Consider the following 16,014-nt stretch of genomic DNA (forward strand, 5'->3'; position numbering starts at 1 on the left):
TGTCTGCTTCAGCTCAGACATTTTTGTCTTTTCTGCTGCTTTTAGCAATGTTTTAGCTGCCATTAGCTTGTGTTTTACTTTTTGCTTCTAGCTATCATTTTTGTACTTTTAGCTTTTTGTTACTTAGTGTTTGTGACTTAAATTTAAGCTAGCCTCTTCATTTTAGCTACTATTTTGCCTTTTTCATCTATTATTTTGCTAGCTATTTGCTATCATTTTGTTTCTTTTGGCTGTTTCTTTTAGCTATTAGCTGTGTTTTGGGATTTTAGCTTGCCTTTTGCTTCTTTTAGATTTTTTGCATTAATTTGTTCTTTTTAGCATGAACTCAGTTTCAGCTTTGTTAACAGACCCATTTAGTGCACCATATTCACACTGCATTTTTTTGCAAATTATAAATAAATAAATGCACATAATCGTTGTTTTTTYGTCTTTGTCAAATATTAGTGTAGCTGCAAAATTAAAAAAATAAATTTGCTCTTTTATGATAATTTTTAAGGCTCAAGATCATTTCATAACCTTTCTTGTAAAAGTAAGAGGAAAAAAATCTGTTTTTCCATGGAAGAAATACTGAATATTTATTAAAGAAAATGTGTAACAGCCCTCGTCTGTTAAATTTTAAAAGTTATGAGTTGAATCATTTGCAAAGCAGGAAACCGTAGATCCGCTCTGGTGTCCTTTTCCAGGTCTGACAATAGGCAACAGACAGTCACAGCTCTTCATCTGCTCCTGGTGGGACCAGAAACACCAGTCAGACCAGAGGTACGCTCAGGGGAAGTGTGTGCAGGCGTTTAAGCAGTAACGGATGGAGAAAACTTTCTGAGCAGAAAAGAGAAGCATGAATTAAAAGGATCCTCCAACAGAAGGAACAACTCTGACATCAGAAACTTTTAGGTAAGTCATTTTTATTCACTTCCAACACRATATTTTAATTATTCTTGTTGAACAATTTGAAACCTGCTGTTATTAGACACATAACCACATTGTTTGGCTTTCAAACATGTCAAATTACATGTCCTATCTCTTGTTGCTGGAAACAATTATGTAATTATTTGCATTTCGGTTGCTTTGAATAAGCCACTGGAGCAGTTCTTAGAATTTGGACACATAAACAGACGAAAATTTGGATCACATTGTAATTTGCTTTGCCTGCAAGCTCCAACACTGTTCACATACACCTGCCTGCAGATCAGTGCTGACACTAAACAAAAGCTGTTCATGGCAAAACAGAAATTTTATGCTCATTTTGCACAAAAAAAAAAATGAAACGTAGACAGAAAAAAAGCTGCTTGTCATTTCTCAAAAGTCTTATTATGAACTATTTATAAGACAATACCAAACAAATCGCTGTTAATTCATGCAGTTGCGTTTTACTATATTGACAGAGGCAGGAATTATCTGATATAAATGCCAAATGCAATTACTTTTGACCCTGCAGGAAATGAGAATGATTTGACTGAACTGAGCTAGACGTTACATTTAAAGCTGTATTTCTGGTGACTCTCGGCTACTAACGCACCAAATTTTAGCTCAATGTCTATAAAAATGAAGAACCTATAAAAGTTTTGTTTGTTTGCTAATGTGCTTCYGTTCCTCTTTGAACCAAACAAATTAAATTACCTCTTTAGGATCTGATGCACCACAGAAAAAACTAAAACATTCTTCTGCGTTCTAAAACCTTTTTCACCCCGCAGAAAGCTGCAACGCAGGTGGACTCAACTCGTTCCTGTGGCAAGTAAAACCGAATGAATTCGTGAAAAACGGAGGAAGATTGTTTTAAAAAGCGGATGAAGTGTTGCTGACATTAAGAAGATCACCACTGGAGCAGAGGTTTAGTGAGAGGGAGCTTCAAAGTGGGCTACAAACACCAGTGGGTTTTCGAATAAATGCTTCTTTTTACGGCAGGTGACAAGAATGCTGCTGATTTACATCATTCTGTTTTTTATTATTTCTTCACAGCATCATGAGGAATTCCTGGATCCTGTTAGTTTTCCCCATCTTGTTGTCTCTGGGTCTGGTGATGGTTATCCTGGGTCAGTTCCAGGAGATGGATATGATAAATAAGAAAAGCAAAGAGCTGCAAGAGTCGTCAACGGCAGCTTATGACAGACTTCAGTACGAGGCTAGCTTTAAGAAGGCGCTGGATGATCTGCTGGTCAAGGGKGAAAAATCCATGAAGGAGTTGGAGGCTGCGCTGGTTGACCTCACCGCACAGCTGGATAACAAGAGAAAGGAGAGCATCAGCTGTCAAGAACAAGTGGTAAAACTTGCATTTATCTTTTAGCTTCAAATGAAAAAAGTCAAGATTAAAAACAGTTTGGACCATGATGCCGTGATGATAAATCAGTGCACAACATCAATAAAACTGACCGAGTAAAAGCTGTTATTGATTAACTGTGGCAGTTAATCAGTTGTAGATAAGCGTCCACTGATCACTTCCTGAAAGTTTCATTAAAATCTTTGATGTGGTTCGTGAGATATTTTGCCAACAGCCACACAGACCACCACGAGGGCCTTTTGGATGGATGAAGGGAGAGGCAGAGAACTGAGTGGAAAGATACAGTATTTACTCAAAAAATGCACAATATGTTTTAAAACCATCTCAGAGCTGGAACCATTAAACCAGGTCTTTGAGCAGAAACACTCCTCCCACAGCTTAAAGTGGAGTTTTCTTAGAAAAAGTCTAACAGAGCTTCCCACCCTCGGTTCTTAGGACTCACTTTCCTGCATATTTTAGGCGTGTTTCTGTTCCAACACACCCACCCTACAGGAGTTACTGAGTTTTGCTGAAACTTGGGATTTACTCATCAAGTCAAACCAGATACAGTTTACCAAGTCAGCAGCTCAGAGGTCCGTCCAACTCTGAGTTCAACTCCAGGTTGCATCAGGAAGTGTTGCTAAATCTTTCATGTGAGTTTACTGGTGACCACTGCAGAAGGGAGCAGGAAAAACAGCTAAAACAGCTAAACCAGTGTATCCCCGCACAACGATGACTTCATACAGGTTTATTATTCTCAGTTAAGTGAAAAAAACACATCATCTCCTGTTTCCAACAAGTTTTCACAGGACAAGCATAAAGAAAATGACATTAGCCTCCAGCATGGGAGGAACAATAAACTTGAAAATTTTGTTTTTTTTTATTTTTTTTGTCTTTTTTTATGCAAAATTAAATTTTTATGCAAAACATTCAAACTAACAGAAGTGCATTCATATTCAAAGCTAAAACATTTGTCTCACTTTCACTAAAACATCTGCTTCACAGAAACTGAGAACATCTTTAATGATGGGCAGGGTTTCTCAGTTTCACTCACAAAACAGACAGAAAGGAGGAAAAAACTTTTGAAGGACTTTCTAAAGCTGTGTTTGCAACATTTTTAACATTATAACAAAACACCTTGTATTATTAAATTAACAAAGTCATATATGGGCTGTGCTAACCTTTTATTTTCTTCATAAAAATAAAAGGTTTCAGTCTTTTTCATGACAACAGCACGATAAACCAGTGTATCCCCGCACTGATTTATTTTAACAGTGGATGAGAGAAACGGTTTAAAGGTTTTATAATACTAGCTTCCAAATTTTATTTTACATTATTTTTCTTGTTTCAGACAGGATGTGCATGTATGATGTGTGAGGATAAACAGTCTCCATCAGCAGGACAAGTTTAGGTGTCAGGTGTCTCRTTCTGTTTAGAGGATTATTTTCAAAGATTTGTGTTTTTGAACTTTTCCAAAAAGAGAAGGTTGGACTATTAAACAATTCAGAATAAGTTCAAAGTCATTACAGACAATTCCCATGGCAAAAAAAMATTAAATATGTTTTAACTTTGTTTTATTTTGCAAGGGATCTAAAACCTTAACACGTGCACCAAAACATCAGTGATTTAAAGATCTTTTCCAAGGAAAAGGGATTTATTTATTGTCACGTAATCTAAAATCCCCAATTCCAAGTTTTCAGAGTGTGATGCSTCCACGTGACAGATTTATCTTCTGTCATATTAAAAAAAATTAAGCTGCCGCAGTAACACTTTTACTGAAGGGCATTTTAAAAAATGATCACAATAACTTGAAACTTATCATTATTTTATTAAATGCACTTGTTTTTAATACTAAATCTTTAAGTTTGTCCATTTTTCTGCAAGCATTTAGCAAATTATGCAAGTTGACCCAGTATAACTAACTCACATCTATCCTGTTTTCTTTYAATAATATGTAGAAAACAAAAACCCAGGAGGTGGCAACTAAARAGGAAACACAAAAGAAGACAACAGGTACAACAAACTCTGTTTCTGCTGCCACCGTGTGCTGAAACACAAGAACGACAGTTTAAACCTGTATAAAATCTTTTTTTTCCCACCCCCTGTCACTAAGATGAACTAAATGCAGAGTCTGAAGCCTGGAAAAAGGAGATTGTCACTTTGAAAGCAACCCTGGTGGGATACAGGCCAATATGTGATTATATGAAGCCCGACAAGAAAGCTTTGTGAGTCACAAGAAAACAAACATTTTCAGACGACAACGCAAAAATGGATGGAATGACATTATATTCATGTTTTTCAGGGAGTTGTGTGGGAAAAAAAATCAAACAAGCTGAAGAGAAGTGGATGAAGCTGCAGCTCCAGAAACACAACATTTAACATTTGATGAATAACTTTTATTCTTTTATTTGCTGCATTATTACAGTCATGCTTGACTTAAAGTTAAGATATTTCTGGCCAAAGCAAAGTGTTAATCTCAGTTACAGCTACATGAGTAGTTCATCTGAGTCACGTTTAAGTGAATTTTTATGTTATTTGAAGTGGGTTTCTGTAAAAAGTATAAACAGTTTATTTATTCCTTTGACGGCTCTTTAAATGACTTAATTTTGGATAAAAACAGCTTAATTCTGAGTAAGAGTTAGAGAGCATTAATGATGAAATCTTAATGACAAGAAAAGGAACATCTGTGATATTTTACTGCATTAACGCTGTAAGCGATCACGTGCAAACCTCTTAATGGGACATATCATGTGTAACATTTGTACATCCTGTACTTTTTTTTGATTAAATGTTCATGCTTTCTTTTTTTTTTTTTTTACTGAAAAACATTGTGAACCTTATGTGATGTCAAAATTAGAAACTTGAAGACCAGCACCAAATAACACATTTGTTTTAGTTTTTSTTGTGTTTAAAGAGCCAAGATACTCAGAATCATTTAAATTAAAAAAGGAAAATCAGGAAAATTGGTCATTTCTATATCAAATAACACAACTCAGAGCTTTAATGGTGACTAATTTCTTATTTTGTTCTAGTTTTGTCAGCCAGCAACACGACCTGCAGCCTGTAGGCGCCTCAGGAGGGGGAGGAGGYGCAGTCACCAGAGGAAGGAGGAGGGATGGGGTGGGTGGGGAGTGTTGAGTGGACGCAGCTATGACAAAAAAGCCGATTATTGAAGGCCACTGAGTCCCCTGTGTCAATTTGCATCCGTCCTCTCCTGGTCAGACGGGAGGAGGACACATCAGCTCCTGAAGTTTCTGCTTCTGCAGGTTTTTTGTTTTGTTTTGTTTTGTTTTAGCAGTCTGAATGGGACTCATTCTGGATAAGAACTCTTATGGGATAAATATTCTTTAAAAAGAACATTTTATCTTTTTTTAACTGCATTATGTTTGGGACACTTAGTGGTAAATTAGAATAATACATTTGCTATTTGATATGTTTTTATTTGGTCATGGAAGATTTTTTTATTTTTATTATTAGTTTAGAGTTAGATATCAAATAAGAAATGGAATTTTTACCAAACTTTACTGCAATTTGAACTTTACCCAGAGTCATCAACACAGGTAAATCCACTCTACTTTGTTCAGTTTTGATGGTTTTAAAATGACCAGCCCCACCAGGAGTGTAGATGACCAGAAGGTCATCGGGGAAAGCCCAGTACACAAGCCGGAGACCCCCAGGTACCGCAGCTGGAGCAGCCTCCACTTCTCCAGATGGAGGTGCGGCTCCCAGAGGGCCACCCCTCCAGGCACCCCCTCCCCAAAAACAGAGAAGAGGAGCGACGTGACCAGGACCTTGTTCTCCCTGGTCAAGACGCACAACGACGACTACGTCGCCGACCCCGATGGCACCCTGGACCCCACYGGCGTGGGCGAGGGGGGCTACGATGACCTCCTCCAGGACCAGTCCACCTACTTCCAGAAGCAGTTTGGCTCCATGCTGCAGCCGGGGGTCAACAAGTTCTCCCTGCGCATGTTTGGAAGCCACAAGGGGGTCGCTGCAGAACAGGAAAGGGTCAAGAGCTTTGGAGTGTGGATCATCCACCCCTACAGTGACTTCAGGTAACTTCACCCTCAATCCTGAAGCACCATTTTACACACAAGTTCTGTAGAGCTCATGGGAATTTCAATTTGTGCAAAGAGTGAAGAAATATGCAAGAATTTTAAGACTCCGTTAGTTATTAATGCCCATAAACTTCCCTTGAAAGCATCGTTTCCCCCATCAACACCCAGTCAGCCAAACAGCTTGTGACGCTCACGTCCAGTTTTCCAAGGACGTCAGCTGATGTCACGGTCCGTAGCACATGGTAAGACGATGAAGGGATTTGATGAGTGATACAGTATTTAGGACCAGATCAACTGGATTAACCAGAGAACTTTCATGTGGTCCTCTTCACAAGGAGAGAAGAACTAGATTTTGATTTTGAAACGGTTAATTTGAGCCGAAATACAGTTGTTTCCTTCAGTCTAGATTGGCCTTCCTTTCAGAGGATTTCAGTTTTTGAATCTAAATTACATCTTACAATGAAGCCGCGGCAATCTGTCTGCGGACACAATAGCCGGCATCAAATTTGAACAATTTTGAACCATCAGGCCTATATGCCAGACAAAGAGGATAAACCCGTGCATTGGGGATTATTGCCCATAAGAATCCCTATAATTCCCATCTTGCTCTATTATGCAATAATACACAGACAGCTGAGAGGGAGATTATAGAGGGCCGTCTCTCCTTAAACCTTATGGCCCAACTTCCCCTTTAACTGGAACAGCACATTTTGCTTACATTTAAAGATTTCAGAACAGATATTCATTTTACTGCTGAGGATTCAATAAAAAAATGGGCAGATTAATATTTTCAGTCATATTTCAACACGATAATTAGCATTTAGCATATTGAACAGCCAAAACTGATAGAAGCATCTTTAAAGTTGCAAACCTTTTGCTTTAAAAAAACAAACAAATTTAAAAGTTGTCGTTAAACTGAAGAGGTTAATTGATTGAGTTACTGCAAAATAAACTATTTATAGCCTGTCGTTTTGCTATTATTAGTTCCACTAAAAGGGACTTTTTTCTGCAGAAATTACTCGGCTTCTCTGAAACACTAAGCTCACATTAAAATGTACACCATGTCCATGTCGACAGCTGTAAAAACTTTCCCGCGTCTTTGCTGCAGTTATTAGCAGCAGGAAGGACCCACTAATCTGCTGCAACATGAGATGTGATGACAAGCAGTCATGTAAACTGCTGGGTTTGACACAGATAGCCAGCAGGAGACGGGAGGGTTGGGCGTGTGGGGAATTGAAAAACTCGATTAATTCCACTCTGACTTAAAGAAGAAAAATGAGGAAATGCCCACACTGTTGGGGGGTCATGTTGCAATCACTGAAGGGTGGCAAGAAGTAATCAAAAAACGGTCCAGTTGAGATTCTGTTACTGTGCCAGTGTAATGGAAGAGAGCCAAACAAAAGGACTGACATTTGATGTAAACAATCTGTAAGGAAATCCAAACCGTGAGCGCCACGCATAACGAGACACTGGAGACATATAGGCCAGTGGAATGTGGGTGAGACGAAGCTCAACAATGAAACTATGTGGAGCACAAAGTCCAAACCGCAAACATTTCCACTGGTGTTGATACTTCCCTTTGTTCATTGCCATTATGAAAGTGTATTGATCTAATTGGAGCAGACTGCGTTCATTTTTAATGGGAAGGGGTTCCTCTTGTGACAGAAACAGTTACGAGATTAAGGGTCACTCCCTGAACGGGACACTGTCCTCTTAACGGCATGACTTCACTCGTTCTTGGTTGTTTCAAAGCATGCAACTTTAATTTTGATTCTGTAACTTTAAAAACTTAATTAAGGCCGGCAACCACACAGCACCTGGTCAAATGTTTGCATACATGAAAAAGTGTCCTAGCTAATAAAAAGTGGCAACAAGACAGAAGTTCACAGATCTGACCCATCTGTTCTGTTGTGTCCAGGTTTTACTGGGACATAGTGATGCTCCTGTTGATGATGAGCAACCTGGTCATTCTGCCCTGGGGAATCACCTTCTTTGAAGATCAGAACACGTTGCCCTGGATCGTCTTCAACGTCATGTCTGACACCATCTTCCTCATGGATTTGTTTTTCAACTTCCGCACTGGTATCTTGGGAGAGGACAGCCACATTATTCTGGACCCCAAAGAGATCCGTGTCCATTACCTCCGCACCTGGTTCCTTGTGGATTTCATCTCCTCTATCCCTGTGGACTACATCTTTCTCATTGTCGACATGGAGTCCCGGCACGAGTCATCCGACGTGTACCGTACAGCTCGTGCCCTCCGGATCGTGCGTTTCACTAAGATCCTCAGTCTGCTGCGGCTTCTGCGGCTTTCCCGTCTCATCCGGTACATTCACCAGTGGGAAGAGGTAAACAGGATGAGACAGACGACAGCATTTTGTCTAAATTATGGCTACATTGTCCTATCCCTCTGTCTTTCTCTCTTAAAGATTTTCCACATGACCTATGACCTGGCCAGTGCTGTGGTGCGTATAGTCAACCTGATTGGAATGATGCTCCTGCTGTGCCACTGGGATGGTTGTCTCACCTTCATGGTTCCCATGCTGCAGGACTTTCCTCCAGACTGCTGGGTCTCTAAAAACAACATGGTGGTGAGCCTAAACCTTTATATTTAAAAGGTTAATTCAGAATTTTAGAACGACAACCCTAGTATCCTTCAGAAATAAACGTACCTGCCTTTCAGGACCACATCTAAAAATACCTTGTTTCTCTGATGTTTTTGCACAATTTAGCTCCCCATCAACCGTGCTGCTATGATTTCCTGAATTAATTGACCACCGAAAGAAGACATGACAATCATCTAAAACCTTGCTAATGCCAGATGATTCTCAGGCGTTTCAACCATTTTTCTGGATGACTTTGACCTGATTTAAATAAGAATCTAAAGCTAGAATTAGACTGGCTCAGTGAGCGTCAACAAGAAGATTGGAGGTTTGAGTCTTTTGTGAGGCTTTCTCCATGTACCCCGTTTTCCTCCTACTGTCCAAAAACATGCAAACAATCTTAACTGTCAGTTCTAAGTTCGCCCCACATGTGTGTGAGTTCCCAGATACTTGAACGGAAGGACTGACCAAGCTGGGCCTCAGGGCTGCCTGAATGCACGGGTGGACCTGGGCTAAAGTCCAGGGGTCTACAGTGTTCGGGGGCTTTTCTTTTGAGGTTACATTGTGAGATGATAAAATTACAAGTTTTGTAACTTTTTTCTTTTTTCACTTTTGTAATTTTTTTCTGTCACTCATCCACTATCCTGCATGTTTTAGTTGTTTCTCTGCTCTTCAGCAGGTCAATCACTCATTCCTTTCAATCAGGTGTGCCAAAGCAGGGAAACGACTAAAACATGCAGGACTGTGAGCCATGAGGACTGAAACAGAGAGCATTACAGATACATGTTCTTGTTCATGGCTGCTGTAACTAATAATGAACTTACATAAGATGACCTGTTAGGATGTATCTTGTTAGTTTTAGGGCGTGTCCCTTGATAATTGACTGCCAACATGGTGCTCATTAAACCTCCTAGCCCCAGACCTACTGGGGGTTTAAGTTGGCCCTGGAAATAAGAGCGTCGATCAAATGAGTTTTGAAAAAAAGTCTTCTTTGCAGACTGTTTGGTTTGTCCTTCCTGGGCTATTGTAGTAACACAAACCTGCAGTGTTTTGGACGTTATTCTTGAGCAAAGGGAGGTTTTTAGTGCTTTAAAAAATACAAGAGAAGGGTTTGCGAATTTGACAGAATATCTTAAGTAAAATGCATATTTGAATCAACTGACAACTGTCTCAGTTTTATTTTATTGTTATTTCTAATATTTAAAGAGAATTTTTTGAAAATTGTGAATATGCTCAAAATGTTGCAAACCTCAATCATAAATGTGCTCAAAATGTGCTCCATTTGTTTGCATTTCGTTCCTTCTCTATGCGACTGCATTAGTGCAGCTTTACTCACCACCTCTTTTCAATCCTTCCTGCTCAGAACGCCACCTGGCACATCCAGTACTCTTACGCCCTGTTCATGGCCATGAGTCACATGTTGTGCATAGGATACGGCGCTCATCCTCCAGAGGGCATGAGTGACGTTTGGCTTACCATGGTCAGCATGGTTGTTGGAGCCACCTGCTACGCCATGTTCTTGGGTCACGCAACTAACCTGGTCCAATCCCTGGACGCATCCCATCGCCAGTATCAAGAGAAGGTAATCATCTCACCTGTAAAACGTTTTGACCTTCAAGCTTTGCGGACAATATGTTCCAAAAGCCTCACATGGACATAAATGTGCTTCTGGCTTTTACTATCCCGATTCCCGGCCTTCTTTTACATCATTACCTTGCTCAAACCATTTTTTCCCATATACTGTGCAACATGGCGTATTATCTAATGGATTTTGTGACCTCACTGCAACCCTTTCTCTGGGATTTTCACATGATAAAGCTAAGCAGATGATGACAAACGGCAGCACCTTTGTTTTGGATCGCTGTCGGCTGCTGGTTGCCACAAATGAGTTTGTAATCCACTTAAAAACCAGAGAAAAGCAGCCTATAAATCAAATGGAATGGATGTGTAATCACTGTGGAATAATTCAGCGAACACATGCCAGAAAATGTGACTAATCGTAACCTCTTATATCAGTCTTGCAGAACTTTGTTTGTGTATCCTCACAAGGGTCGGGTCCTGATGTGCGTTGTGCAAATCTTTGCAGTATAAGCAAGTGGAGCAGTACATGTCGTTCCATAAACTTCCTGCGGACGTACGACAGAGGATTCACGATTATTACGAGCACCGATTCCAAGGCAAGATGTTCGATGAGGACAGCATACTTGGAGAACTCAGCGATCCGCTCAAGGAGGTGGGTTAAACGTCACATCTTTGAGCTTTTTCCACTCAATCCTGTTTCTCTAAAAATAACTACCTGTCTACGCTGCAGTGTGAACTCTTTAAAACCAAAAACACTTCAGCGGTACTTTGACCACTTTTAAATATTGCCTTTTTTATTCCCGCCATTCAGGAGATTGTCAGCTATAACTGTCGAGGACTCGTGGCCAACATGCCGCTCTTCGCCAACACCGACCCTCATTTTGTGACCGTGATCCTGACCAAGCTTCGTTTTGAAGTCTTCCAGCCGGGAGACTTCATCATTCGAGAAGGAACGCTGGGTCGGAAAATGTACTTCATCCAACACGGCACTGTCACAGTCATCCCACGTGGCAGTAAGGAGATTAAACTCAGCGATGGAGCGTATTTTGGAGGTTTGATACTTTCTTCTATCAGTTCCAYTGGCACTACTTGGCAACCTGAATGATACCAGGAGCTGTGATGAGGGACAGTTTTGCATAAAAGAAACCAAACTAGATAGAACTAAAACACTGTTTTGAATTTTAATTTTGCTGTTATTCCAAAGTGAAAATTTTCCGGCTGCTTCGCTTAAATTTGCTCAGAGGCAACATTTGTTGAATTTCTTCTTGCTCCAGAGATCTGCCTGTTAACTCAGGGACGACGGACGGCCAGCGTGAGGGCCGACACCTACTGCCGYCTCTACTCCCTGAGCGTGGACGATTTCAACGAGGTCTTGGAGGAGCATCCTCTGATGAGGAGGGCGTTCGAAAGCGTGGCTGTGGAACGGCTCGATCGAGTTTCACGAAGACCCAGTTATCAGCCTCCGACCACTGAGTCAGAGTGACATCTCCAACAGAAAGAGACAGAATTTTTTAAAAACTGAATTCCACTTTATTAAATGTAAACTTGAATAATTATTCAAGTATATAAGATTTTACACCTTCAGCTAAATAAATCTATATTTGTCTATTTGTCATTTGTTTGTGATAGATTCACTGTAATTCCCAAACTGAACAGACTTTTGACAAGCTTTTCGCTTGTGTTTCTTGCGCAAATTCCATTTTTAGTTATGCAGGTATTAAAGCTCAGTCACTCATAAAAACATATTTAATGTATGATCACTARGGACAATTAGTTTTAATTATACATGTTTTTTCCAACTTGCACAAGGGAGTTTTATTTATTTTTATTTTTTGTCTTTATTTTGAGTCGGATCCTGTCATGTCAMTAAAAATTATTTTGATTAGATTAACAATATTTTAGAAGATTTATATAGTTTTWTTCTCTCCTTTTTTGAGCTRTTTGCACACACAACAGTATTGTACATCCTGTAAAAGTGTTTAGTTGGAACCAAAATGCCTATTTTCTGCCTGTTTATTTTGACTTTCCAACAAATAATGTTCATACTGATCGTACATTGTAAATATTAATATTTTTTGCTCCTGAAGCATTAGTATAAAAAATTTTTTCCTATCAAGTTGCCATAAAGTGTGTTTTTTCATCCACATTTCTCAGCTAGAGAATAACAATTTTGAATATAAATAATTAAAATAATATCAAGCTTTTTACATACATAATAGGACAAAATATTGCCACCTTTTAACAATATAGATTTGTTTTTGCACTGATTCATGAACACCACAAAAGCGACTCATTCACTGTTGCCAGATATGTGATATTTATTGATTTACTGTATCAGGGTTAGTGTCAGTGTTAGTGTCTATCTGACGTAGGATAAATCATTTTTAAAAGCTTAAATATATAACAGTTTTGACATTTCCGTGCACCAAAAGAAAACCTAATTTTATTCCCTCGAATATCCGAAAACCATCAGAAAGTTTTATCCGACCAGCCAGAATATCTGGCAACCCTGGACCATGTTGACACTTGTATCCGGGCTAATAGCGTTAGCTTCCTGCGGAGCTGTGTTTCGTAAACTCGTTGACGCAGGGTAAGTTGAATCTATTGCGTTTTCTGTCTAAATCGACACACTGTTTGTAATTCTAAGTTTTAATGCTACATTTTGCATGAATCAAGCATCGTTGTTGGGATGTTTGCATGCTGGAGTCAGCTCCTTTTATTTCTCTACAAGGTTAAAAACAAAGCTAATCGGACTTAGCTGTTAGGCTAGTAGGAGCTAATGGAGGTCAGGCGGTACACGACATCAACACAGTCGATGTGTTAGAATTACCTCGTTTATTCTTGTTTCTTATTCAGTCTTTTTAAAGTGTAACGCTCTAAATTCTTACAACATGAACGTTTGAAGTGCTAGAGCTTACCCTCTCCATAGCTAACAATTAGTTAGCTCTTACGTGTTATTGTTATACAACTAAAGCAATAACAAACTCCAAAAATACCCTAACCCAGCACTGAAAATTTATTAATTTATTGTGCTTGCTTGTTATATTATAAAGTATTCATTAGCTTTTCTTTTTGTTTTTAAATGTAAATGATCTTCCTGATTGGACAGACGGTGGGCTTTTGCGTCGTTTTTTAAATTTTATTTTGAAAGTCAAATCCAGACTTGTACAGTATTTAATTAATATTTCACATTTTATGTTTATCTTACTAAAACACATGTTTTGTACTTTAAAGCAATTACAATACACATTATTACAGTGCACATTACATCTTGACTGTGGTTAAAATATGGTGTATTCACAATTCATTAAAAATACACAATTCAGCCTGGAAATGGTTGGGTACATAATTGGTAAAAACTTATTCAGTTACCAGTACATAAAGTTAAGTATCTGTTATGTACTCTATAAGTACAGGACATCAAGTTGCATAATTCAGCTCAGTCTCTGTGTACTTGAAAGGTAATTGATATGCCCTTTAGTTGGCAAGTAAGGATGTACCGGCATTTAATGGCTAGGAATCAAGTACCAGTTGTGTACCTGATACATACCCTGTACCACACTGTATGTGTAATGTTAACAGCATTTTATATCTTTGTCCCCTTAACTTTGACAAAAGTTGAATCTAAGTATATTTTTGTATATTTTTATTCATTATCTTTGTTATTTTGCTGTGTTCATACTGTGACACATTCTTGTAATTAATTTTAACTCAAATTTTTTTTGCTTTGCATTTTTTTTAATTTTTTGTTTAAATTGCTCACTTTTTCTTTTAATGTGCATAGAAAAAACAGGAAAAGTACATTTTGAGAGAAATGTATACAGTCTGTTCTGATTTGTTTTAAATATTTTCTTGAACTAAATGAATTTGAAATATTTTTGTTTAACGTTTATTATTATCTCTTTTTTTAGTGTTTATTTCTGCAAGGATGCTGTCCTTGTCTCGATCAGTGGTGTGTGCGGTGGTTCGCGCGCCAGCTGCTGTCTGCCAAGGTGGTGTGACCACTATAACCAGGTTCAACAGCACAGCAGAGGTATGATTTTGTTTTTTTTGCCAAGTTGATGATGAACAACAAAGAGTTTAAATGGTGGCCACAGGAGTCATTTTTTTGTATTTATATATTCAGAGTGCTCCTAAGAAAACCAAATTTGGGCCGCTGGCAGATGAGGACAGAATTTTCACAAACCTTTATGGTCGTCATGACTGGAGGTAACCTGAATTGTAACTTTCACATCCTCTGTGAAATCTAAAATCATGATAAACATGATGAGATGCAAAGAGGTGATCAGAAACATCCGTTAAAAGCAACATGTCTTCATTTGCTTCTGTGGTGTTTTAGGCTGCAGGGTGCGTTGAAACGTGGCGACTGGTACAAAACCAAGGAGATTCTTTTGAAAGGAGTCGACTGGATTCTCAATGAAATCAAGATTTCAGGTCTGCGTGGGAGAGGGGGAGCAGGTTTCCCTACAGGCATGAAGTGGAGTTTCATGAACAAGCCCAGCGATGGTCGGTCAGTAAAGAGATGGATATGTTTACTTTGGATATTCTTGTGTTTTAATCATACTTTGTGTACAAAACAAAAGTTTAAAAAGTCACTATTTTCCAAAATTTATTTTGCATAGCATAGCTGCATTATGCAACCTGTTTTTTGCATTTCTATTTTAGTCCAAAGTATTTGGTGGTGAATGCCGACGAGGGAGAGCCAGGCACCTGCAAGGACAGAGAGATCATGCGGCACGACCCTCACAAGCTGGTGGAGGGCTGCCTGATCGCTGGAAGGGCCATGGGGGCGCGAGCCGCTTATATCTACATTAGAGGAGAGTTCTATAATGAGTCATCTAACCTGCAGGTGAGCGTGGGCAGAATGAAAGCTGTCGTTTAAACCTTAAATTACAAAGAAAAAAAATTAAATATCTCCAGATTTATTAGAAGCTGTTCCTTCATAGCTCTGGGATCATTAATAAAGACATTATCTCTCTTAGGTGGCCATAAATGAGGCCTATGCTGCTGGGCTGATCGGTAAGAATGCRTGCGGTTCTGGTTACGATTTTGACGTGTTCGTTATGCGCGGCGCTGGAGCGTACATCTGTGGAGAAGAAACCGCTCTTATTGAGTCTCTGGAGGGGAAGCAGGGGAAGCCCCGCCTGAAGCCTCCCTTCCCTGCAGATATTGGTGAGCTCCACAGTCATGGCTTTTTATTTTAAATTGTGTGTATTTTTTTTTAAAATCAAAACAATAGTCTCACACGTTCCCATCTTGTGATATATTAAAGGTGTGTTTGGTTGCCCAACAACTGTTGCCAATGTGGAAACGGTGTCTGTGGCGCCCAGCATCTGTCGGCGTGGAGGCACCTGGTTTGCGAGCTTCGGCAGAGAGAGGAATTCCGGCACAAAGCTCTTCAACATTTCTGGCCACGTTAACCACCCGTGCACTGTAGAGGAGGAGATGTCTATTCCTATGAAAGAGCTCATTGAGAGACATGCAGGTATACTTTATATTTGAGTCCTTTTTTTTT

The 16,014-nt window shown here is 39.2% G+C and overlaps 2 protein-coding genes across 2 annotated transcripts in view; both read left to right on the top strand.

Moving 5' to 3' along the window:
* Window positions 1-5,426: 5,426 nt before the first annotated feature.
* Window positions 5,427-12,611, top strand: hcn3 (hyperpolarization activated cyclic nucleotide-gated potassium channel 3). The gene is made up of 7 exons (XM_014009227.1): window positions 5,427-6,312; window positions 8,234-8,663; window positions 8,745-8,906; window positions 10,282-10,500; window positions 11,005-11,151; window positions 11,311-11,551; window positions 11,774-12,611. The coding sequence occupies exons 1-7, from the start codon at window positions 5,855-5,857 to the stop codon at window positions 11,980-11,982; spliced, it is 1,866 nt and encodes a 621-aa protein (XP_013864681.1). The 5' UTR covers window positions 5,427-5,854; the 3' UTR covers window positions 11,983-12,611.
* Window positions 12,612-13,008: 397 nt separating this feature from the next.
* Window positions 13,009-16,014, top strand: part of ndufv1 (NADH:ubiquinone oxidoreductase core subunit V1) — a 5,652-nt gene continuing 2,646 nt past the window's right edge. The window contains exons 1-7 of the mRNA XM_014009228.1: window positions 13,009-13,089; window positions 14,411-14,532; window positions 14,626-14,708; window positions 14,839-15,009; window positions 15,165-15,348; window positions 15,482-15,671; window positions 15,772-15,984. Of these exons, the coding sequence (XP_013864682.1) occupies window positions 14,428-14,532; window positions 14,626-14,708; window positions 14,839-15,009; window positions 15,165-15,348; window positions 15,482-15,671; window positions 15,772-15,984 (946 nt within the window). The 5' untranslated portion in view covers window positions 13,009-13,089; window positions 14,411-14,427. The remainder of the gene's footprint in view (window positions 13,090-14,410; window positions 14,533-14,625; window positions 14,709-14,838; window positions 15,010-15,164; window positions 15,349-15,481; window positions 15,672-15,771; window positions 15,985-16,014) is intronic.

The sequence above is a fragment of the Austrofundulus limnaeus genome, unplaced genomic scaffold (genome assembly GCF_001266775.1).
Source record: "Austrofundulus limnaeus strain Quisiro unplaced genomic scaffold, Austrofundulus_limnaeus-1.0 Scaffold56, whole genome shotgun sequence".
In the NCBI taxonomy this organism is placed as follows: Eukaryota; Metazoa; Chordata; class Actinopteri; order Cyprinodontiformes; family Rivulidae; genus Austrofundulus; species Austrofundulus limnaeus.